The sequence below is a fragment of the Embiotoca jacksoni genome, unplaced genomic scaffold (genome assembly GCF_022577435.1).
Source record: "Embiotoca jacksoni isolate LCO1_2020_lvr unplaced genomic scaffold, fEmbJac1.0.p SCAF_12, whole genome shotgun sequence".
Lineage (NCBI taxonomy): Eukaryota > Metazoa > Chordata > Actinopteri > Embiotocidae > Embiotoca > Embiotoca jacksoni.
Window position 1 is genome coordinate 7813993 of NW_027185252.1, and position 24170 is coordinate 7838162.

Genomic DNA, 24170 nt, shown 5'->3' on the forward strand with positions numbered 1-24170 from the left:
CACGGGGCCTTTGGTTCCCCCCCCCCCCCTAAGGGTAAGCCACACCGCTTCGGGTTTGTACATGCAGTCATACTAATATTAAACCAAAGGTCAACAACAATACAAAACTCAAAAGTGTTAAAAGTCCAAAAGAGACTCCCCCCCCCCCATTGTGCTCTGGTTAGAGCAGTTGCCTCAGTGAGAAGTAACTTGAGTTCATGGAAAGGTCATACTCCGAAAAACAATATTCAAAAAGTCATACTGTCACCCGAAAAGTGACCCAAGATTATTTTTTTAATAGAGAATAGAGCAGAGTATAGAGCATAGAGCTATAGTATAGAGATAGAGTATAGAGCTATAGTGTATAGAGCTATAGTATAGAGCATAGAGCTATAGTATAGAGCTATAGTATAGAGCATAGAGCTAGAGTATAGAGCTGTAGTATAGAGCATAGAGCTATAGTATAGAGATAGAGTATAGAGCTATAGTATAGAGCATAGAGCTAGAGCATAGAGCTATAGTATAGAGATAGAGTATAGAGCATAGAGCTAGAGCATAGAGCTATAGTATAGAGATAGAGTATAGAGCTATAGTATAGAGATAGAGTATAGAGCATAGAGCTAGAGCATAGAGCTATAGTATAGAGCTAGAGCATAGAGCTATAGTATAGAGATAGAGTATAGAGCATAGAGCTAGAGCATAGAGCTATAGTATAGAGATAGAGTATAGAGCTATAGTATAGAGATAGAGTATAGAGCTATAGTATAGAGATAGAGTATAGAGCATAGAGCTAGAGCATAGAGCTATAGTATAGAGCTAGAGCATAGAGCTATAGTATAGAGATAGAGTATAGAGCATAGAGCTAGAGCATAGAGCTATAGTATAGAGCTAGAGCATAGAGCTATAGTATAGAGCTAGAGCATAGAGCTATAGTATAGAGATAGAGTATAGAGCATAGAGCTAGAGCATAGAGCTATAGTATAGAGCTAGAGCATAGAGCTATAGTATAGAGCATAGAGCTAGAGCATAGAGCTAGAGCATAGAGCTATAGTATAGAGATAGAGTATAGAGCATAGAGCTAGAGCATAGAGCTATAGTATAGAGCTAGAGCATAGAGCTATAGTATAGAGCTAGAGCATAGAGCTATAGTATAGAGATAGAGTATAGAGCATAGAGCTAGAGCATAGAGCTATAGTATAGAGATAGAGTATAGAGCTATAGTATAGAGCATAGAGCTAGAGCATAGAGCTATAGTATAGAGATAGAGCATAGAGCTATAGTATAGAGCATAGAGCTAGAGTATAGAGCTGTAGTATAGAGCATAGAGCTATAGTATAGAGCTAGAGTATAGAGCTGTAGTATAGAGCATAGAGCTAGAGCATAGAGCTATAGTATAGAGATAGAGTATAGAGCATAGAGCTAGAGCATAGAGCTATAGTATAGAGATAGAGTATAGAGCATAGAGCTAGAGCATAGAGCTATAGTATAGAGCTAGAGCATAGAGCTATAGTATAGAGCTAGAGCATAGAGCTATAGTATAGAGATAGAGTATAGAGCATAGAGCTAGAGCATAGAGCTATAGTATAGAGATAGAGTATAGAGCTATAGTATAGAGCATAGAGCTAGAGCATAGAGCTATAGTATAGAGATAGAGTATAGAGCTATAGTATAGAGCATAGAGCTATAGTATTTTTTATTTTTTTTGAAAAGAAGAATAAGGAACGAAATCGAGGGGAAAAAAAAAATTAAAACTGGAAGCGGGACTATTGGGGCCCCGACCCGCCGGATCCCCGACGTGCACCGTGCCCGAGGGCCCGCATGTCACTGCTTGCAGTTTTAATTTGATTTATTCTCTTGAAATTTGACTTTAATCTTGAAATGTAAATTCATCCCGGAAATATAATTTTAAACTTTATTCTCAACAATCCTATACCCCCCCCCACCCCCTCTTTGCGAGCAAAACTTTTAAAGATCCTTCTCCTCTTATTTTTCTTCCCTTAATGCGGCCCTAATAACCCCCCCCATCGTAGTTTGATCATCTCTTTAATAAAATGCTAACGCGCTCTCGGGCTAATGGGGACACGTTTGATCGAGTCTAGTTGAAGCGAAGCTATTTTAAAAAAAAAAATTTTAATCAGCTCTTTGGAAAACAAACACATTCAAATTTTTTTAAGTGGATTACGCGACGCTGTACCTCCGGCTCCTGGTTCTGGTTCTTGTCCCACGCCGCGGCGTTCGCAGCGCAGGGAACGTGACGTCTCCAACGCCGTTGAGAGGGAAACTGGGTCCCCCCCCCCCCCCACCGTTACTGAACTGTGTCCACACCAGATGGAGCCGCGGGCGCGTCCGAACGTGTCCCTCGCACCTCATTAATCAGGCGGGACAGTAACCGATGGCGGGGTATAGAAATGAGAAAGCAAGCGTGTGACGTCACGCCGTCATTAAAAAGATTCAGCGGGGGGGAAGAGGGAGAGAGGGGGGGGGGGGGGGGAACCGTGAACTTCAAAACAAAAGTAGACATTTTAAAGGGCGAGAAAGTTTTTTTTAGAATAGGAGGAATAAGTGCCAACAGAAGTAAGAGCGTGCCCAAAATCATCATAGAAACTTGTGTTTTCATTTCATTTCATATATTAGTGCACTTTGTGTAACTATTCCAAAGAAAAACACGGAACAAGATGTTGTGACTAAAAAAAAAAAAAAAAAAATGAGGGAAAGACGGTCACAGATGAAAAAGGGGAGAAAAAAAAAAAAAAAATCACCGATGAACTGCTGTGATCGAACATGCAAACGCCGCTCTTCTGTACAAAATAGTGCAATAAGCGGTCCTTTGATCAGCAGCGGCGGGTCAGTCCGTCACTGTACGACGCAGCGGTCGGACGTCCGGTCCTCCCGGGGTTCCTCCCGGGACGGCGAAGGTTTCTCCTCCCGGTACCGAGAAGCCCCGCGGTCCAACACGTCCTGGAGGATGTCTTTGCTCTCGCTCGACGGCAAGTTGTAGAAAAAGTACTGCGGCGTCATCCGAACGAACCTGGGAGAGGAGAGAGAGGAAAAAGGGGGCGACGGGTTATACGCGGCGTTTTGTGAATCGCGCCGAACGGCAGCGGTGCAAATTCTATTCCCCCCCCCCCCCCCCCCCCGGTTTCGTCGGAGAGCGGACTTCGCGGTACGTCTGCTGCTCCCCCTCCTCCTCCTCCTCCTCGCGACTTACTCCTGCGGCGTTACGCCGGTTACGGTGCGGAGGCAGTTGTCCTCGGAGAAGGAGTGCTCGTGGAACAGCACCCACTCGGGCAGCCCCAGCTTGGGGCTCTTGGCGCCGTAGCCGGACGGAGGGTGGATCTGTGCCACGTGCTTGTGGGTCAGGATGAAGTAGTTCCCTGAACCGTCCACATCGCGCGCCACCTGAGGGGGGGGGGGGAGGAGGAGAGGGGGGAAGGGGGGGGGGGGGGGAGATCAGAGCCAGAACTGGAGTCACCACCCGAGAAAGCTTCATTAGATAAGATAGATCGCATCGAATATATATATATAAAAAAAAAAAAATGCATCTGGAGGTTTGATTTATCCTCGAAGGGTTCGCAAGTTCAGAAGCAAAAAAAAACATAGTAGACAAGAAAAGGCTGGAAAAAAAAAAAAGGAGTGAAAACGTCGAAGCGGCAGTCGAAATACAAATACTGAAAGAAGTTGAAATAGCAGGTAGTGTTGGTTTAAACCGAAGTTCCGAGGGAAGTTGCAAGTCTTCGTTTCAGTCAAAGATGACGATTTAGACGAGCAGCGAAAGGAGCTGAAATGTTAGTTTAAGTGTCGGTGATAGGCTGAACGGGAAGTTTGTGGCGAAGTGGAAATCCTGAAAGGGAATTACTGCCAGAGTGTGTGTGTGTGCGCGTGTTTATAAATGGAAGCGCGGTGTGAAAGCGGTGAGTGCCGCCAGCAGCTGGATCATTTTTTTTTATTTTTTTTATCTGTGAACAGTAGAAGAGCCGATCATCTGTTTGGTTTTCAAAGATAAAGAAGTGAAAGCGTCAGTTAAAGTATCGGCAGTGAAAGGAGTTGAAAAGTGTGTTGAGGAGTAAAAGATAAAAGCAGTCCAAGTGGAGGGGATGAAGACATTTCAAGTGTGACCTGTAAGCAGTTAAATGTAAAACCCGACTGATACTGGATTTTTTTTTTTTGGAGCCGATGCTGAAACCGGAGTAAAAAAAAAAATAAAAATAATAATAATAACGTTTTTAATGCCGACCTCGTACATTTATTGAGATTTTTTTTTTTTTCTTTCGAGTGGTTTAATAAAGCGACGATGTCTGAACCTGCATGAAGAAGCCCGCCAGCAGGGCCCTCTTGATGTTGACGGTGTTGCTCCGGGAGCCGAAGGCCGGCACCGAGACGGGCAGCTCGATCCTCCTCAGGGTGTCGGTGAGCTCGGCGCGAAGGGCGTCGGCCGTCAGCAGGGCGGAGCGGCACAGGCGCGAGTCCCGACACCACTTCTCCACGTCGCAGTCTTCGCGAGGAGGGGAGGGCGGGATCGGTGTCAAAACAAAACAAAACAACAACAACAACAACAACAACAACAAAAAAAACGGTTTTAGTTTTTCCCCTTCAGTCCGGTTTTTGTTCTCTGAGATGTTCTCTGAAACTCACGTGGATCCTGCTGGCACTGCTTAAAGGCCTTGTAGATGTTGATGAGGGTGAAGTGGTCTCCCTCCGGGTGCTGGAACTTCGCGTGGCACTGAGTCGCGTCGGGCTTCAGCTCCGCGGAGGGGGCCGCGAAGCAGGTCGGCGCTAAAAGAATCCAGGCGACAAAACGCGACGCTTCGAAAGCTGCTCGATACACATGTTGCTGTTGTTGTTGTTGACGCGTGTATGCTGTCGTGTACATATTCGCGTCCGAATGCCGAGTCGGCGCATGTCACCTGCGAGCATGGCGGCGACGATGACCACCTCGCTGACGCAGTCGAACTCGCAGGAGGCGAGGACAGTTTTCGCCATCTGCGGCTCCAGGGGGAACTCGGACATGATGATTCCCATCTCGGACAGGTTGCCGTCGTTATCCAGAGCTGCCAGGTAGTCCAGCTCCTCCAAAGCCTGCATCAGGCCTCCGGGATCTGGGTGGGAGAGGGTTTTTTTTTTTTGGGGATTAGACGACTTAAAATGAAACCTCGGTTAGAAATGTGTGTGGGGACCAAATCCGTCAGGAAAAAAAAAAAAAAAAAAAAATCCATGTCTTTATGACTGTCTAGTATTTAAACCGGGAGATTATCAATAACATATAAATACATTTAACTGCTGTGGACCATTTTTGTGTTTTCCTGCAGTCCAAACTGTAATCCAAAATGGTGACCCACTGGGACAATCCCCCCCCCCCCACCCCCCTCCCACCTCCCCCCACCCCCCCCCACAATGTACCGGCCCCCCTGCTGAGGGCGCTCGGAGCGAATAGGCAGCAGCAGATTAGGAATTTTTTTGTAATCCTCCCCGACATCTGCCACGCATCACTATGCAAAAATGAAAAGTCCTCCGTGGTACGAATGAGATTTTCTTTGTTCTGCGTTGTTGTTGTTGTTTTCGTGGCAAACGTGTTTTCCGACGAGCAGACACGCAGACGCGACGAGGCCGAGATGCAAACGGAGCGAGAGGGAAGAGTGAAATCAAAACCCTCCATGGCTGTCTGTTGTCACCTGCTCTCTCTCTCAACAACTCTACCCTCTAATCAGCTAATGGGAGGCTCAGTGCGTGTGTGTGTGTGCGTGTGTGTGTGCGTGTGCGTGTGTGCGTGTGTGCGTGTGCGTGTGCGTGTGTATATAAATCCGGGGGAACAAAAGCACACGGAAGCAGGTCAGCTCTAAAAGGACGCTCGCAGAACAGGAGCTGTCAGTTCAGCTGCAGCACGGCTCACTGCCTCCCAATAAATAAATAAATAAATAAATAAATAAAAAGTTCCCGTGTGCTGGTCTCCGAGGACGGAGCTCTCAACAGCAGGGGGCCCAGCCGGGACACGTCACGCGAGTATCACCTGGCCTGTCGACGAAGTGGCAGCGGCCCAGCCCGGCGATCTCCATCCTCTTCAAGAAGAGCACGGTGGAAGTGATGTCAGACTCCACCATGTGCGGGCGAATCTCGGCGGGGAGCTGCCTGTCCTTCGGATACAGACAGAAACACTTCCCTGCGGGGCGGAGGGGGGGGGGGGGGGGAGGAGGAAAAAAAAAAAAAGACAGATCGTCTCGTCTTTGAGACGGGGAGCGCGGCGGGAGAACGGCAGCGGGATCGTTTCGGGAGCAGTTTAACCTCTCACCTGCCGGGCCCGCCAGCTGCCTGCGACTCTCCTTTTGAGCCGCGCTGATTGGCCGGAGGACGACCGAGTTCGTCCGGATCCTGGGGTTGTAGACCTGCAACGGCAGCACATTAAAACAACAACAACAACAACTTTGCACTATTGTTTAGTTAGATTTAATTTAATTATTCTATTTTATTCTATATTATTGTATATACTGTGCATTTTTATATTTTAATTATTATTTTTTTTTTTTTTTTTACTGTTATTTTACTGCTTTCCTGTATCTATAAATGCTGCTGTAGCGAAAAAAAAAATCTCCCCCTTGGGGATTAATAAAGTAACTACCTACATTACATATCCTGTACATTGTGACAGCTTCCGTCACCAGGTGGTCGGCAAAATTAAAAGATTTGACGGCCAAAACGTATCGTTTAATAATCGGCTCATAAAATAAAGAGCGTACGCAAATAAATCCACTCGGCGGTACGTAAAGCGGTCAGAGTGACCTCCATATAGACAGGCTGCAATAAAATCCTACATACATATCAATGCATCAGCTTCAAAATGTAATAATATTATAAAACACTGACAGCTGCCACTTTGATGGATTAAAAAAAAAAAAAAAAAAAAATGTCGACATTTAGTTGATTTAGCTGATCATATTCTTCATACAGAACATTACGGTTTTGCTTTCAATCAAGTAAAAATATCGAGATCATCTTCTCACTTCTAATGACGTGTAAAGATATTTAATGAAACGTTGACACCAATCGCGGTTGGACACATTTTCAGCTGCGAAAACGTCCCCGAAAGTGCCTAAAGTTGGATTTTCGTTGCACCGGCTGCAGGACGCGTCTTACGTTTTCCCCCCCACCAGACGTTTTAATGAGCCTTAAGAAGTAAACAATGCAGTTGTGTGTCACCGGGTAGAAAATTCCTGGATAATCCCCTAAAAAAAAAAATACTGCTTGTCAAAGTGACAAAAAGGAACCTGGCCTAATTAAAATGTTCAGAAAGTCTCAGCTTAAAAACAAAATAGTGAGCAAAAACATGGTGAATTTTTAAAAAAAAAATTTTTTTTTACTCGCTTTAATCACTTCTTATAACCCCGGAACTCAACCGCGAAAACTTCCATGTGATGATTTAAACTCCGATTTAAAAACAAAACAAAAAAACCCAAACTCACATGTCTTTTCTCCAGCCCGCCGTCGATAACGAAACTTATCGAGTTAACGGCCCAGAAGAAGTCCTCGTTCGGGCTGGACGTGAGGAATACTCTGCGGGTCCGGCCCGTGTCCTCCTCCCCCGGGACCGGCAGATTCCCGGGCTGCCCGGGGTGCACTGCGACGGGCAGGAGGTCACCCGCATCGGGGGGCGAGCTGCGCCCCTCGTGAAGCAGGATGTCGCGGGCCAGATCGATCTCCTGGCATAGAGTCCAAAACAAAAGAGGGGCGAATCGGAGATGTTCATATTTCCGGACCTCCCGACTCCGTCAGCGCTGTTTTTTTTTTTTTTTTTAATTTTGATTTACTTTTGATTTTCTCACCTGCGTCGTCACCAGAAACACGACCACGTCCCCCTCCTCCTCGGAGCGGTGGATTTCCAGCACGAGGCGGAGAGCGGAGTAGAAGTAGCCTTCGCCCGCGCTGCTGTGCGCCACCTCCCCGGCGCCCGGGGTCTCCAGGCGGACGAGCGGCGCCGGCGACCCGGTGAAGTGGGCCAGCTGCGCGGGGCCGGGGCCGACGGCTGTGAGGACGACCACGCGGAGCTCCGGCCTCTGCCTGGTTATGTCCTTCAGCAGACCCTGCAGCACGTCGGTGGCCACGGTCCTCTGGTGGGCCTGGTCCACCACCACCACGCCGTAGCGCTCCAGCAGAGGGTCGGACATCATCTCTCTGAGGAGCATGTCGTCTGTGCAGTACCTGAAGGGGGAGGGGGGGGGGAGGGGGGGGGGAGGGTCAAATGATGTCTGACGTCAGGAGGTTAGCCAGTACACGGCACAAAGTACACAACGACCCGAAATAAATCCTCAGGTTTCTCTTAAGCGCAACGCCGGTTGACTCAAAAGGTGGGACGATACATTTGGGAAATCCACTGGACACGTCTCAGAGTGGGCCTCTTCATGAAACGCACTTTGTCTCCACTTCAGCTTTTTTGTAATTTACTTTAATAATTAGCTCGGGGAGCGGATCCTTTCATTCTCGCTGGCTGCACCGTTTATCTCGTCTCCCTCCCCCTCAGGTGGGGCCGAGATCTTTTGTTCCCTTGGCTAACTTTGTGAAAGACCCCGCATGAGGTGGGGGGGGGGGGGGGGGTTGTGACATATGGGCAAGGATGGGGGGGAAGGAGGAGGGGGGGGGGGCCGGGCAGCTGTGGAGGGGCCCCTGAAAAGAGCCCCTTCTCACTCCTTTTGTTCACTTCTCTCCTTAGAATAAGAAAAGGCGGGTCGGTTTAGCTTTTTGTGTGTGTGTGCGTGTGTGTGTGCGTGCGTGCGTGTGCGCGTGCAGCGTAAAGAGACGGGAGGACAAAGTCAGAGAAACACTGCAGACACGTGCGTTTTTAAAGGCTTCCCACCTGAGGACTGTGTCGTCGGCGCAGCAGCTTTCCAGAGGGATGCTGTAGCCGACTTCGTGACCAATGTTGACGTCCATCTCGTCGGCCACCCTCAGGGCGAGATCGACGGCCTGCTGGGCGTGGATCTGGGTACAAACCACCAAGCCGTGCAGGAACTGGGCCGACAGGCAGAACTCGGCACACCACTGAGGAATCTGTTTAAACAAACAAACAAACAAATAAATAAATAAATAAATAAAGAGTGTGATAAGTTGCTTACGTCACAGATAGCGAAAGGGCCTGAACGTCCCCCCCCTCCGTTAAAGTGACCAAAATGTGCTGCTGCGCGAATGAAATGTGCAATATTTTCCGTGGCAGTGCAATCTCGAGTGTCAAACCCCCCCCCCCCCACACACACACCCCCCACAGTACTCACTTGAGAGCTCCTTCCAGTTTTGGCAGAGCCACTGACGACCACAAACTGTCCTTTGGCCAAAGTGTCCACGAATTCACACTTCGCCTTCCAAACTGGCAGCTCTTTCCTCTCTTCCAGCAATTTGTAAAACCTGGAGGAGTAAGGCAGTCCGTCGAACTGATTGAGCTCCAAGATGTCATCGCATTCTTTGTCTCCGCGGCTCAAAGCCTCCGCGTCCGAGCGACGGGACGGTTTCCAGTCAAAGCAGCCCTCCCCAGTTAAACTCGTAACGTCCTGCGCCATCACGAGCGAGCCTCCCGGTCTGCGCCGGACGCGGAAGTTTTGGAGATCCGCGGCTCCCGGTGAACCGTTGGGGACGGCAGCACAAGACCGCCTTCTGCAAAGCGGAGCCAAACGAAAAGCTCACCAGGCGGCCGGCCCAGTGCTGTCATGTGGCCGCTAATCCCGCAGGGAGTGCGGTCATCCGCAGATGACACGCTGACGCGAGAACAGACATAGATGGGCAGAGACTCAGAGGAGGGGGTGGGGGGGTGCCTACTGTTTACGATGAAAACTGGCACACGCGCAAAGACCACGAGCTGCACACGGTGTAAAGTGCATTTATTTACCAACCGCGGTGTCGTTTAGAAATGGATTATCTCGGTGGTCGACCGACCGAAATAATTCGTTCCCGCAGCCGCGAACCAAACGACGTGCCAGAAAATGATGGGACTTTCGCGAGTTTGTTCCACTTCGAGGCTCCGCAGTGTTTCCGCACCCGCAAAAGGCAGAGACGGTCTTTAAATGACTGGAATGGTGTCCCGAGAAAAACAATACCAAAATGTTTGGTAAAAAAAAAAAAAAAAAAAAAAACATTAACGCAATCGTTGAAAATAGGAGTTTGCGGATGTTTAAATGATCGTTATTTTGATTTTCATCTCTATCTTTAGACATTAAACTCGAACCTGTGTCTTTTAAACAGCAGGTAAAGCGGTGCGCCTTAAAGTGCAGCACCGCCTCTGCAAGTGAAGCCAAACGAAAAGCTCACCGGGCGGCCGGCCCAGTGCTGTCATGTGGCCGGTAACCCCGCAGGAGTGCGGTCATCCGCAGATGACACTCCCCTCCTTCTGATCAGTGATCCGTTGGTCCTTTTGAAAGTCGTTTCATAATCATTTAAAACTGCAAGCAGTGCTATAACAAAACATTGGTACTTGCGACAGATCGGGTCCAGTGTACATCCAGGACACGGTCCAACCTTACACCCCAGCCCGCTCCCTCCGCTCCGCTTCCACCAATCGGCTCGTCGCTCCCTCGCTGCGAGCTAAACACTCTACAAAATCACCACTGTTTGCTGTCCCGGCTCCTAAATGGGTGGAACGAGTTCCCCACCGACGTCGGGACAGCAGGAAACTCTGTACATCTTCCGCCGCAAACTAAAAACACACCTCTTCCGACTTTACCTTGAACAGGAGTTCTTAAAATGACACTGACTGATGGGACTTTGTAGTTTGGCTTTCTTGAAGAAAATTGCATTTTCTTGATTCCTGTTGTTCTGGGTTTTGCACCCTCATGGTTGAAATGCACTTATTGTAAGTCGCTTTGGATAAAAGCGTCAGCTAAATGAAATGTAATGTAATGTCACGTTAGGTAACAGTCAATAATATAGCATGTCGTCCAAAATTATCATTAAAAAGTCATACTATGGCATGTCGTCCAAAATTATCATTAAAAAGTCATACTATGGCATGTCGTCCAAATTATCATTAAAAAGTCATACTATGGCATGTCGTCCAAAATTATCATTAAAAAGTCATACTATGGCATGTCGTCCAAAATATAATTAAAAGGCCATGCTTTTGTGAAAAAAAAGTCATACTATAGTATGATGGTTTGGACGACATACTATGGTATGACTTATTCTTCACATTTTACAAGTATTTAAAAAAAAAATTGGCCAAAAAACCCCCTTCACATGACCTTTTTGGTGATTTTTTTTTGGGGGGAGGAACAAAAAAAAGTCATACTCTAGTATGACCTTGTGGACGAAACACTGCGTTTTGACTTTTTTTTTTCTTCATATTTTAGACAACACACTAAAGTATTAAGTGTTTTACATTTTTTTTGTAACAAATGTACAGCTCCGACGTGAAGCCTCAGGTGGGCAGAAGTGTATTTTCACAACGTCCCAGTAGTTTTGTGAATGTGTCCTGACCTGTGCATGCACCCACGATGCAGCTTGAAAACTGCTGTATTTTTCCGCTTCATTTAAGAAAAAACCCCCACTGCTTCCTGACTTGTCCTCCTCAACTTATTTGTGCTTCTATTATAATGATAATATTATTATAACTTCACAGGTTCTGAAAAATATAATACATTTCAGCATTTTATTTGAGAAAAAAAAAAAAAAAAAATCCTAAATGAAACCCCTTTAGTTGCCTTTTAATCAAGCTGTGATTGTGAATCATGACAGTACTGAGCTAACTTGGAAAATATTTCATTTCCAGATACTCTAAAGCCTAAATTGTACTTAGAGTGTGTGAGAGTGTGTGTGTGTGTCAAGAAGTGATAGAGGTTTATACATTGCTTTATATTGGTTGTTAACATTTTCTATTTCTGATGATTTATGTTCTGAAATGTGTGCATTTATAAGGATTACAGTATTTTCTTTTGGTTCCGTCATGTTCTTCCGGTGACTCCGAGGGCCGTTTGGACCTCAGAGGTTTTTCCCTGTTCTTTGTATTCTTTTAGTTGTTAAAGAGCGCCGATCTTCTTAATCTGCACTTCAGTGTCTTCACGTCGGTACGTGACGACCCGAGTTGTCTGACAGGTGGCAGTGTTGAACAAGAAGTTCACACAGGAAGTTACTGAGAAAATGACACGCATACTATAAAATGTTATGATCAAATTATTATTATTATTATCATCAAATATTATGCTTGCTACTTATGTTAGTGACATTTTCAGACCCTGAGAATTACTGTTAATTGGCTGCTGCTTTTGAGAGGAAAGGTTTAACAAAGCGCTGTTTTTTTTTTCATTATTTTTATTCATGTCGTTTACTGTTTTATTATTATTCTTATTTTTACCGTTTTTAAAGATTTTTATTCTTGTGCATCACTGACTTTGGTCTATGAAAGTCTTTACATTTCATAACCCTATATTACTTTATTTAGCGTTACTGTCTTTTTTTTATTTTTTTTTTTGACACCTCTTAAATCTGTTTAATGAGTATTAATCAGATTTAGAGGTATTATACGTCATCAGTAGCTTTCATGCATTTATGATACAAATTCAAACGATTTAAGTCCTCGTTGGTGACTTTTTCTTGGCTTTGTTTTGGTCTCGGTGGCAGCTTAGCCCCCCCCCCCCTAAAAAAAATAAAAAAATAAATCAAAAACAACTTATTGTAAACAGTCGTAAAGGATTTCTTTTATTTGGCTCCGATTTCATCTCTTAGTTTAGATGTCTTGACACCGTTGCATCTTGCCTGTAAAAATCCTCGAAAATCACGTTTTCACCACGCAGCGTAAAATGGGGCACGGCCTCAAAGCGGTTCTTACATTACTGAGCTTGTAAAAAAAAAAAAAAAAAAAAAGGAACAAAAAAAAAAAAACCCCAGAAGAAAAAAAAAACCCCCCAAATATTTACACTTTACAATGGATTTTAAACACTTAAAATATAATGAGCACAATACATCACAACAAACGGCATAAACATTTAACAGCTAATCGACACGGCAAGAACAAATCATTTCCAGCGGGAGAAGCGCTTACTCGGACACTTTTTGTACACGAACACAAATGCAGGTGTGCGGGGCGGGGGGGCGGGGGGGGGGGGGGGGGGTTACTGACGTCAATCCTTTCGGCAGCGGTTAAGAAGACGAGCGCTGGCGTTTGGAATGCGCCGCGGATACAAAAAAACAAACAAAAACAACAAAAAAACAAACGCATTTCTGCAAAGCGAACACTGACGCAGGGAAACAAACAAACAAACAAACAAAAAGTGTCCCCCCTCGTGTGACGGCGACAGCTTCAAGAAAAAAAAAAAAAAAAAAAAAAGGTGCTCAAACTCAAAGTGCAACGCCAAGTTCTGAACCGAACAAACGACGCCGGGAACGCGCGAATAATCTCGGCGCGTAGAAAACAGCGAAGCCGTAACAAAACAACAACAACAGCAACAACAACAACAACAAAAATCTAAAAGGAATGTTGTCAAAGCCGATAAACCAAAAAACAAACAAACAACAACATCAACAACAAATCTAAAAGGAATGTTGTCAAAGCTGATAAACAACAACAACAAACAGACAGTACAGATACATTAAAAAAACAAAAAAAAAACCCATCTTGTTGGTCGAGGAGGAACTTGGAAAAGCTCACGGCGCCGAAGTCATCCGAGTTGGCTCGCACCCCCCCCAGGACGAAGTGAGCGCGGAACGTGGAACGTGGAACGTGGAACGTACGGACGTCGAATTATTTGGCGTTGGCGTAATTCTCACCGGGAACACAATCAGTCTGTCGAATCTGCCGACACAAGCTGCACTCGCCACGTGTCGACTTGAGCTCCGTTTTCCCTTCATCCTCATCCAAGTCTAAAAAAAATCCCCCAAAAAACTCGACTTTCTTTTGCGCTTCTATTATTCAAGCAAATTCACTGGTTATATATATATAGATATATATATATATATAAAAAGATTCATATATTTCAGCATTTCATAAAAAAAATAAAAAATAAAATAAAGAAGTATAAAAAAAAAACTAAAGAATGCAAAAAAAAACAAAAAACAAAAAAAAAAATCACCCAACATGACAACATGTTTCCTTCTTTACTGAAATTTTCCATGGGGGGGAGGAGGGGGGGGGGGGGGGGGAGAAATCATCTGCATGAGAGTGCTCCGCGCACCGACCGGTAACATCCAAGTTAAATAGTTCAATAAATAGTTCATTGGTACCTGAGCGAGGACAACAAAGCACCTTTTTTAGAGGCGTAGCACCGAGGTGTGACGTCAGCCTCCTTTTTTCTTTTTTTTTTTTTCCACCAGAAACTCCGTGACGCCTTCAAACTGTCCGAAAAAGGTCTCAAGGGAGAGTCCCGGCAATTAGTGCAAATCAAGACGAGCCTCCGTCCCCCCCGTCCCCCCCCGTCCCCCCTTCCGGTCGGAGATCTACTCGTCCGTGACGTCGAGAGTTCGGCGATCCTTGTGAGTCTTTGGCGGTCTGTAGGGCAACGGCGGCACGGGTCTGAAACACAGCAGAGGAAACGTGAAATCAGCGCGACGGCCGAAGTTTAAACGTCGACTCGCTTTCAAGGCGATCGGCAAAAAAAAAAAAAGCAAAACGAGCCGAGCCGAGCGGTAAACAACTCCCCCTGCGGTGCGTAAAGAAAAACAACAAAACAAAACAAACAAAAAAAACACTCAACGCTACCACAATGATATTTTTGACCCGCGCTCCCGACGTTCGACATGAATATTCAGAAATACGCTTTACTGTTACAGCATGTCGGCAAACGGGGTTTTAAGCTTCAGCAGAGAGATGAAGACGTCCTGAAAAGGGGCTGTCGAAAGACTCCGCGGGCTTCCCGCCGCGCTGCACCGACCTGCTGGGTAAAGGGATGCTGGGCAGGGGCCTGGGCGCGGTGGGGGGGTGGGGATGGGGGAGCGGTCCGGCCCCGGGCACCCCGGGCCGCACCGCGACCCGGCCGGGAGCTCCTCCCCAGCGGGTCCGCGGGGCAGCGGCTTCTGGGGCGGGACTCGGCTTCTCGAAGTCCTGAAGAGGAGGGGAGGTGGGGGGAGGGAGGGGGTGGGCGGAGAGAGAAAATTCAGTCGGTGAATATTTTGCTGACATTCATTTTTTAAAATCCCAACGAAGCGCTCTAAACACACGGTGCGTGTGTGTGCGTGTGTGTGTGCGTGTGTGTGTGTGTGTGTGCGCGTGCGTGCACGTTGTGCGCGTGCGAAACCCGAATGAACCTGACCCACGGGGTTCGTTTTGCAGGAACCATCTGGACATAAAAGCCGACGCGTTTCACTAGAGGGCAGTGTGTTATCAGTATCTGTTCTGAATTCTCCCACCTTAACATGAGATGAATCTCAAAAACCTCCTCTTCCTCCTCTTCTTCCTCCTCCTCCTCCTGGCCACCACCACCTCTGTGGCGGTGCTGCGTGAGTGTAGAAGGTTATCAGGATGGAGGTGCCATCGTGTGTTACTAATCTACACGGGAGTGGGCAAAGGGGTGATAAACATCTGCTACCGGCTGCCCGGCTACCGTCGCACACGCGCACTTAGAGGAAGACATGGACAATCTTAGATTAATCAGAGAGAAATAAAATGTCCACATCGTGCATGGGTGAGACTCGGGGGGGGGGGGGGGGGGGGGGGGGGGGGGATGGAGGGGTTTAAAACATTCATGAATGCAGCCGAGACGTGACCGAGTTTGTCAAGAGCGGACGCAACGGAGTTATGAACCCGCGGGCGTTCGGCGCCGCGGGACCCGGAGGACTCCCCGACCGGCGCGGGGGACGTTTTCAGCCTCGCCGCGCGACCTCTTCAGATTATCGTTACGTCACTGGTAAGTACGTCCCAAATAAATAAATAAATAAATAAATAAATAAAATAAATAAATCCCCGTCCATGTACTTCTGCGGTTTTTGGGTTTCGAGAGAAATCCTAACGCGGCCGTCTACGCTGATGATTTATATATATATAACGGCATGATGTCCATTTCCTGTTTGGACGTGACAAGCGTCCCCGCACATCCCAGAGTTGTGTGTGTGTGTGTGTGTGTGTGTGTGTGTGAGAGGAGCTGACCTCCGACCCCCCGCCGCCACCGCCACCTCCGTGATGTGATGGGAAACACCGACTGCGAGGCCAGACCTCATCATCATCCGGCTGTTAGTGACTGACCCGGTTCCCTCCCCCCCCCCCCTCCCTCCCTTCCTCCCCCACTCCCCCCCCCGCCCCCCACACACACACACACACCATGCACGTCAGTGAGTCGACGCAGGTTGAAATAAGCTAGAAAAGAAGATAATTAGGGGTCTGCAACGACGGACCTTTTTTTTTCATTACCGAATAATCTGCTGTTATCTACGTGATTAAAAAAAAAAACAACAAAAAAAAAATCCTTGTTTTGTCCAAGCGACAGATCCAACCCAAAAGATACGTTACTAATTATCGCAGCGGACGAAACGAACCGGTAAAAACAAAAAACAAAAAAAAACAACAACCTTTTCTGCTCCCTTTTTTTTGTACATTATAAATGACTTTTAGTCGGCGAGAAGCTGTTCCGACAACAAAAGCAGCATTTTGTTCACTTCGTAGAATATTTATTAGTCAGATGCACCGCGAGGAGGAAAAAAAAAAACAACAACAAAAAAAAACCCCCCCAAAAAACAAAAAACAAACAAACAAACAAACTGTTTTTTTACAAACTTCAAAAATGTGCTAATTCCGCAGATAACAGCCCGAAGCCGTTTCGCAATCCGGTTAGAAACGAGAGACGCTCCCCCGAAGAGGTTAAGAAGTTGCGACGCTCTAATCGAGACGTGGGGGGGGGGGGGGGGGGGCTCGAACGGGCGCGGCGGCTCTGCGGGACGGTCCCGCGTGGATTACCGCTCTTACTTCTGCAGAGAGTTTGGGGAGGGGGGCGGGGGTGGGGTGGGTTGGGGGGGGGGAGATAATAAAACACACACACGCGCGCACACGCACACACGCACACACACACGCACACACACGCACACACACACACACACACACACCACACACACACACACACACACACACAGTGTCGTATTCCTGTGAGCCAATTAAGAGAAACGTGGTGAATATTAACCGAAACTCTGCACACGCCGTACCACCCGCTGCGATCTTTACCGTCAGTTGCACTCCCCCCCCCCCCACCCCCCTTCACTCTCCCCCCCTCTCCCCCCCCTCCCCCCACCCCTCCTCCACCCCCCCCCCACCCCCCCCCGCCTCCCCTTCACGTACGAGTCAAGTGAAGACCTGCAAGAAAGATTTAGGAAATCGAGCTGTTTTTCAGAAGTGAACGGAGAAGGAGGAGGAGGAGGAGGAGGAGGAGGAAGAAAGAAAAAAAAAAAAAGGGCGAAGATGTAAGTGGACAGATGCATCCACTCAAACGGCGGAATAATCCGGGGACCCATGTGCATTCCTAATGCCGCTCCTGGCAGAAAACCGTACACTGTAACCGGAGTCTCGCTGGTGTTCGCATGCCTTAATTCAAAATGAAGGATTGCACTGTCCTCCGCGGCCTGAGAAAAGATCTATGAGCCCTGGGCTTACGAGCACCTTTCGAGAGAAAAAAAAAAAAAAAAAAAAAAAAAAAAAAAAAGCCACCGGAGGAACAGAAAAATGCGCGGCCGTCTCGCCAAAACAAAACGATTTTTCTGAAAAGATGACATTTTGGAAAAAGGCCTGATTCCCCCCCCCCCCTCCCTCCCCCTTCCCGACCCACCTCCACCGCTGCATCGGCGGTGCGGATGCCGCGGTCTTGCTTTTACGGCGAACAACGGCGAGGGCTCCGAAGTCGTTCCGCTCGACGGGTACCCGGTGTGTATTTTTCCCCGCGAAATAATAACAAAACGGGCCTGTTGGCGAAAAGTCTCGGCTCCCGTACGGCCTTATATCCGTTCTAATAAATACACAATAGACCTTATTCCCGTGGAAACGCCCTCACAGCCTCCTTGTCACCAATGACCCCCCCCCCCCCCCCCCCAAAAAAAAAAAAAAAAAGTGGAGTTACTTCTAACGACTCCACGTACCGTTCAGGAAGTTGAGGCGGCGGGTCGCGAGATGAATCGGGTTAGTTGCGAGACGATTAATGGGCAGTAAAATGACGTCTGCAACAAAACTTTGAGGCCTTTTCTAAGATCTTTGCTTTTTTTTTTTGTTTAGGGCCACAAATACTTCCTAAAATGGAAGAATCTGAAATGTTTTAGAGGGGAAATGTCTCTTTTGCGGAACTGTTCACAAGTCAAAGACATCTTGGTGGTGGTTTTGGTGGTTTTTGGTGTCTTGTAACCGATTTTACACTTTACGACAGCTGCACAGTTGTGAATTTGTATGTAACACAGCTGTTTCGATTGTAATGAAGCGTTAAGTTATTCATAATTAAGAATGGGGGGGGGGGGGGAAGAGGGGGCGCTCTGCAGGGCAGGTGGGGTGCCGCCGCATTTGGGTGACTGCCTGCAGGTTTAATAAGCGTCAAAGGTTTCATTCGGCCGCCTCACCTCACATCCAAACACCACCTCTGTGCCTATTTTTTTTTGGGGGGGGGGGGATTAGCTGGGAGTCAGGCACTGTGATGACGGCGAAGGTTGGAGCTCTAAAAACCTCTTTTCAGGGAACCTCTGGGTGAACTCACTCGGACGACGTCTATTATTTTATAATTCAGTCTATGGACTTAACAAGATACAGCTTCTTTTTCATATTTTTTTTTTTTGCAAGGGATCACAAGCCAAAAATGTTGGAGCCACTAGTTTCCACTGCATATAACAAGCCAGCCACAACATATATGAAAAAAAAAAGAAAAGACAAAAAAAAAAGTAAAACAATTATTCTTTATAAATCAACTTGGGCAGATGTGTTTGTTTAATTTCCTCCACTGCTGCTGCTGCTGCTGTTAATCTGAGCGATTGACCTCTGAGGTAAACTGGATCTCTACACGCTTACCTCAGAGTCATTCTTTCTCCGGCTCCACATCTGGGATCGTGTTATGTTCTTTCTCCAGCAGTGTCATATCACAAACCTAATGTCTTACTCAACTTCTTTTTTTTCTTTCTTAATAGCAGCACACGTCTGCCGTTTTCCCGTCGCACCCCCGCTGACATCCAGCACAGCCCTCCTCGCTGCGCTGGTAGAGGAACGGATCGAGAGATTTACTATCTCCGCGCGTCCGGCAGCGCTGGTTCGGCAGAAAGCGTCGCCTTACTCGGGAGTCGGGTCGCAAAGGAGGGAGACGGATTGAAATTTTACCGCCGATGTCGTGGGCGAGCGAACCGAACCGACTGCAGCCGCAGAAATGCGGCGAGTCCCGGAGCGCGACACTTTGCCGCAACCTTTAAAAACGACCGCTCAGGTGGCCGTACAAGTTTTAGACCATTAACTACGATTTCCATATATTTTACATTACCGCAGAGCGTTCGCAAAGAGCACCTCGGTCTTCAGACCGATTTCTACCTTCCAATCCACTGCTTTCTGTTAATTTCAACGACGAAAGTCATGAGACTTTAAATGCGCTTGGCGTAGACTATCCATCACGGTGAGCGTTTCCTCTGCTTTAGTTATTGTTGGAGTTATATTTCTGTCAGGTGTTAATGCGGCGTGATTTTAAAACTCTTCGTCTGTGAGTTCAAGGAAATTGTGACTCTTTTTAAAAACTTTTTTATTTTTTTATTTTTTTTTTATAATACTCATGTTTTGGATTTCCTTATGATCGTTATCTTGACCTTGAAAACAGTAGTTGACAAAAATGAGCACAATATTCATAACGGCTCTGGATCTTTCAAGTTTGCCGTAACAAGACGGCAGAGTCCGCTCAGTGATCGGAGCTGTGGATGTTCAAATTTTAAGATTTCAAGTCAGCGGCTGTTTTCAAGTTCAAGCATGAGCTTTAAATCTCAATTTTTAAAAAAAAAAAATCAACAGACGAGTTGGGCTCAAAGTGATTTGAAAAACTGAAAATTTCTCAACATTTTCAATCCCATAAATACTAATCAAACTTCATCTTCAGAGGAAGATTGTCTTTCAGCAGCTGACTCGACTCTTAAGATGTCAGGACGTCCCTTAAATGCCAAAGATCTATTGTCACCTGCTGAGAATGTAAGTGTCAACAAAAAAAAGATAAAACACCCGAATGTTCACTGACCTATTTCAAACAAGCCTGAAGTCTCCGCAGGTTATTTCAACACCCTGTTAAAACGAACGGATGGCTGCTTTGATATCGTGGAAAAATCAATGTAGGAACGTGCGGCGTGGTTTAGAAAACAGTCAGAAGTAATGTACGGTAAAATATACACAAGTTGAATTTAATGGGCTCTGCCGTATGGACGGTCCATTAAAGCTGCGGTCAAAAAAAATAAAAAATAAAAATACATTCACGTTTTCAACTATTGCAGACAATTTACGTCACAGTAAAAGCAACACAACTTTGTAGAATTGATGAATTATTGTGTTGTGGAGATCAAAGTTATGCGCTTGCGGAGTTTTGTGTTTTCAGGAAAAAAAAACCAAAAAAAAACGTATACATTTCTTTTAAACTGACCTGGTCCACTCTGCACGAGGGCGGCTGGCGCGGCAGGCTGAGGAAAGGCGGCACTCGAGGGGGCGACAGGGACGTGTGGGCGGGCAGGGCTCTGCGGTGGGCGGGCGGAGGAGGCAGGGCGGGCTGGCCCGCGCTCAGAGACGCCGGCGTGGGGTGGCTGATGTGCAGGGGCTGGTAGAGGGGCAGTCTGCGCAGGCTGTGGGAGTGGAAGTTGTGCGGAGGGAGGAGAGGCTCTGCAGAGCTCGGGAGAGCGGGCTGAAAAGAGGACGAGAAATCATTTGTCCGGGAGCCCCGACCAGGAAAAGTAGAAAATCCAGAGTTCGCGCCCGCGCTTTTCCTAAATGTGACGTGTTAAAAAAAAAAAAAAAACGGGGCTTCGTTGCAGCTTCTGAAATGTGAGGAATGCGTTTCTTTTGGTTTCATATGATTGTAAATTCCAGCAGCATTTTTGAAGCGTTTGGACGCGACTGTGTCGGGTCACGTATCTGCGTCAATGGGTTTATTTATTTTTTTTTTTTATCCCCGAATGGTTCTAAGCATTCATTCAATATTCAAAATAGGAAATTTTTCAGAAAAATCGTACTTTTTTTCAAACATTTCAACTGTTTCAACAGCAGCTGAGACAGAGAAGTGTGACGCGTGTGCATCCGTTCGGTGTTGACAATCAGGTCTTTTAATCCATTCAACAACAAAAAAAAAAACAACAAAAAAGACATTGAATTAAAAAAGATGGGGACTTGTGATGAATACGTTTCACTGCATTCTGACAACCTCGGAGACTAAATGATTATTAAACCCGGCTCAGATCAAACATTCGTGACGTGAAGCCATTTGAAAATATTGCAGGGCGGTTGCGGCGGACTGAGACGGCCCTTTGTCCGCTCGACTCAAAACCAGCTGACGGTGTTGCCCGAGACTCAGCTCGTCGGGTCTCCGACGGGCAGTTTCATAAGACACGGCGCCTCTTTCAACAGCCAATTAGCTCGCAGCAAACTCAGCCGGTCACCTCGGTGACAAGCCGTCAGCTGATTGAAATAAAAAAGGGGATCACTTCTTGTGGCCAGTATCCCGTCTCAAGTTCGCGGCATACATTTGCACAAGCTTCCTGAATAACTACATTAAAACACTCACAGGCGGCTCCGAATTCTCAACTCTCTCATGTTTTCAGCGTATCATCACGGCTAAAAACGCAAAGCGCTGCGGTCCTCATTCACGTCTTAAGAAGCTACAAATTAAATCCAGATATGAAAAAGCCCGAAAAGCTAGACGGTAAAACGGACAAAGGGTCTTTACCGAGGAGATGTTACATCGTCCGGTTTTATTTCTTTAATCTAAACTGGCAGGTCCCTGAATGTTGCGGTCCGGTGACATGCAAGCAGTTGCAAGTTTCAAAATCACCTTGTCGCAAATCTTTGGTCTCAAATGGCCTCTGGATTAATCAAACAAATGTTCTGCGCATTAAATGATCATTAAAAACAGTCATTAGTTTGCAGTGCTAATCTTGTGTAACGATAGATGAAACGCTGATATGAGATATTGAGGTGTAGCGGATGGCATCAAAAGTAAAATTCAACCTCAGGTCATAAAACTTTCATTAGTTTGAAAAAGCTGATGTCAGAGTCGGTCATAAAAGTGGAAAACAACATTATGAGATATGACGTTCTGCAAATTGTGAAAGCCAGAAGTCTGACCACATGTCCTGACCAGCTGTTCGCCTGCTCCGCTCCAGAACAAACCAATAACACCTAAAATGGCCAGAAAGGATTTGGCTGCTGGACAACACACACACACACACACGCACACGCACACACACATACACACGCACGTGCGCACACACGCACGCACGCACACACACACACACACACACACACACAATTCACACAATGCTATTCAAAGAGTGCTGCTGTGATGCTGACTGACATCTGGACGTCGGCTGGCTGAAGCTGTCCCAGTAATAAGAGCGGACGGGCCGTTTCAAACAGTCGCTCCGGTGGACGCTCAACTATTACAGATAAACTGGATGAACTTTTTACACTCAATTATGATATTAGATCTAACTTTTCCACACAGTTGTTGCCGATAAGAGGCGAGTGCAAACACGAGTCAGATCCGCAGGCTCACACTCATGCACACGAATGCAGGTTATTTTGTCACACAGACAACAAATGGCAGGTAATCTCCCCCACTGTGCTTATCATTCCTAACAAACAAACCAAACCTATTTTCTTCTTCTGCCTGAATCAATCAACTCTGCTCCCATCGCATAATAAAACCAAATCTTTATACAAACAGATATTAAAAGGGGGGGGGGGAGTTCAACCACCAACACACTGAGGCTCATTTAAATAGAGTAATCTCTCAATTAGAGTTTCGGTGCATCCCGTCAACAATAACACTGTAATTAATATTTGTTCCAGAGCGAGATATAGCGAGGCTGAATCAGTCACCCCGCCTTATCAACGAGCCGGGAAGCGTGACGACTCGGCGCCGGGGCCCGGCTGCAGGTTCGTCAAGTGCGCCGACAAAATGTCATCACAAAAGAAAAGAAAAGAAATGGCGCGCGACAGAAGTGAGCACGCAAACACTCACTTACGGTAAATATATGGCCGCATATGAACATACAGTGTGCACTATACACTACTATACACACGGAGCCAGATGTTTGACAGATACTGTAACAGACACTTTGTGGAGTGACTCACTTTATACATGTTGGCCCCGGAGGGTTTGGGCGGAGGCTTGCGTTGCGGTGTGGGTCTGTACATGGACTCGGCCCTGATGGGGCTCGTTGGCCTGCTGGCTTCCACAGATCTATGAGCACAATAAAAAAAAAATAAAAAAAAACCTCAAGGTCCAATCTGTAGTTTGTTTTGACGGCTATATTGACATTAAATTTCTGGTATATTCTGGTAGGTTTTAGGAAAAGTTATGGAAGATAAGAAATTTGAATTTTTTTTTGGGGGGTGTTTCTCATCTCGACAGGCCCGTTTTCCCTTCTGTACTTAAAATAGGACTCATCAACAAGAACTTAAAAGCTTCAGAAAAAGACTTTCTGGCAACATCCGAGTCAATAGGTTTCTTGTTTATGTTTCCAGGCGACTGTCAATAAAATGTGATCAAACACCACCATCACAGTACTGGTGAAGCAGATGAGCTTAGACAGTCACAGCTCAGACTGTTTGGCATTAAACTCTTCAAAAACATTATCCAAGGATGTTTTTTTTTCTGAACACTAACTTTGATTTTGGCTCATTGGGTCTTTATGCACAGAAATACTTCAATCTGCTGATTTTTTTTTTGTCCACGTGTGGGACGGCCAAACTTTGAGCTCAAATATCCCTGTGAAGCTCTGCAAATATGATGTTTAGGGTTAATGAAAAAGATGATTAGAATTGTTTATACTTTTCCCTGGTGAAACATCAGTCCTACAAAATAAATGAATAGCTTCCGGGTTAAATACATAATTGACTAGACTTAAAATGTGAATGCTCTTCATTGACCTTTGAAATACCGGTGGGACGAAATCCTTTCAACACAACAACCACTTCGTTCTGTGTTCCCGAGCTTTCAGTAAACGCTGGTTATTTGGTCAAATTATCTGTAGTAGTTTTAGGTCGTTTTAATTGTAATTTAAACAGGTTCTGGATATATTGATAAAGCTTTATTTTGTGTTTTGTC

At 46.3% G+C, this 24170-nt stretch overlaps 2 protein-coding genes across 2 annotated transcripts in view; both read right to left on the reverse strand.

Annotated features, from left to right (window-relative positions):
* Nucleotides 1-26: 26 nt before the first annotated feature.
* On the reverse strand, nucleotides 27-9900 carry dhx32b (DEAH (Asp-Glu-Ala-His) box polypeptide 32b). Its single transcript, XM_069144542.1, has 11 exons — nucleotides 9234-9900; nucleotides 8819-9012; nucleotides 7791-8166; nucleotides 7431-7667; nucleotides 6263-6356; nucleotides 5984-6133; nucleotides 4884-5075; nucleotides 4612-4752; nucleotides 4281-4471; nucleotides 3188-3378; nucleotides 27-3007 (listed from the first exon to the last, which is right to left on the reverse strand). The coding sequence occupies exons 1-11, from the start codon at nucleotides 9513-9515 to the stop codon at nucleotides 2833-2835; spliced, it is 2223 nt and encodes a 740-aa protein (XP_069000643.1). The 5' UTR covers nucleotides 9516-9900; the 3' UTR covers nucleotides 27-2832.
* A 3606-nt stretch (nucleotides 9901-13506) lies between these two features.
* The window catches only part of adam12b (ADAM metallopeptidase domain 12b), a 79663-nt gene continuing 68999 nt past the window's right edge, over nucleotides 13507-24170 (reverse strand). Inside the window, 6 exon segments of the mRNA XM_069144543.1 lie at nucleotides 13507-14452; nucleotides 14811-14894; nucleotides 14896-14957; nucleotides 14960-14980; nucleotides 20493-20747; nucleotides 23195-23303. Coding sequence (XP_069000644.1) covers nucleotides 14377-14452; nucleotides 14811-14894; nucleotides 14896-14957; nucleotides 14960-14980; nucleotides 20493-20747; nucleotides 23195-23303 — 607 coding nt within the window. The 3' untranslated portion in view covers nucleotides 13507-14376.

What these genes read in the sequence shown, in the direction of transcription:
- dhx32b (XM_069144542.1), bottom strand. Translation starts at nt 9,515, where the DNA reads ATGGCGCAGGACGTTACGAGTTTAACTGGGGAGGGCTGCTTTGACTGG. An exon ending in CCACTTCGTCGACAGGCCAG is followed by an intron (nt 5,076 to 5,983) that starts GTGATACTCGCG and finishes TCTCCCACCCAG; the next exon opens with ATCCCGGAGGCCTGATGCAG. An exon ending in ACCGGCGTAACGCCGCAGGA is followed by an intron (nt 3,008 to 3,187) that starts GTAAGTCGCGAG and finishes CTCCTCTCCCAG; the next exon opens with GTTCGTTCGGATGACGCCGC.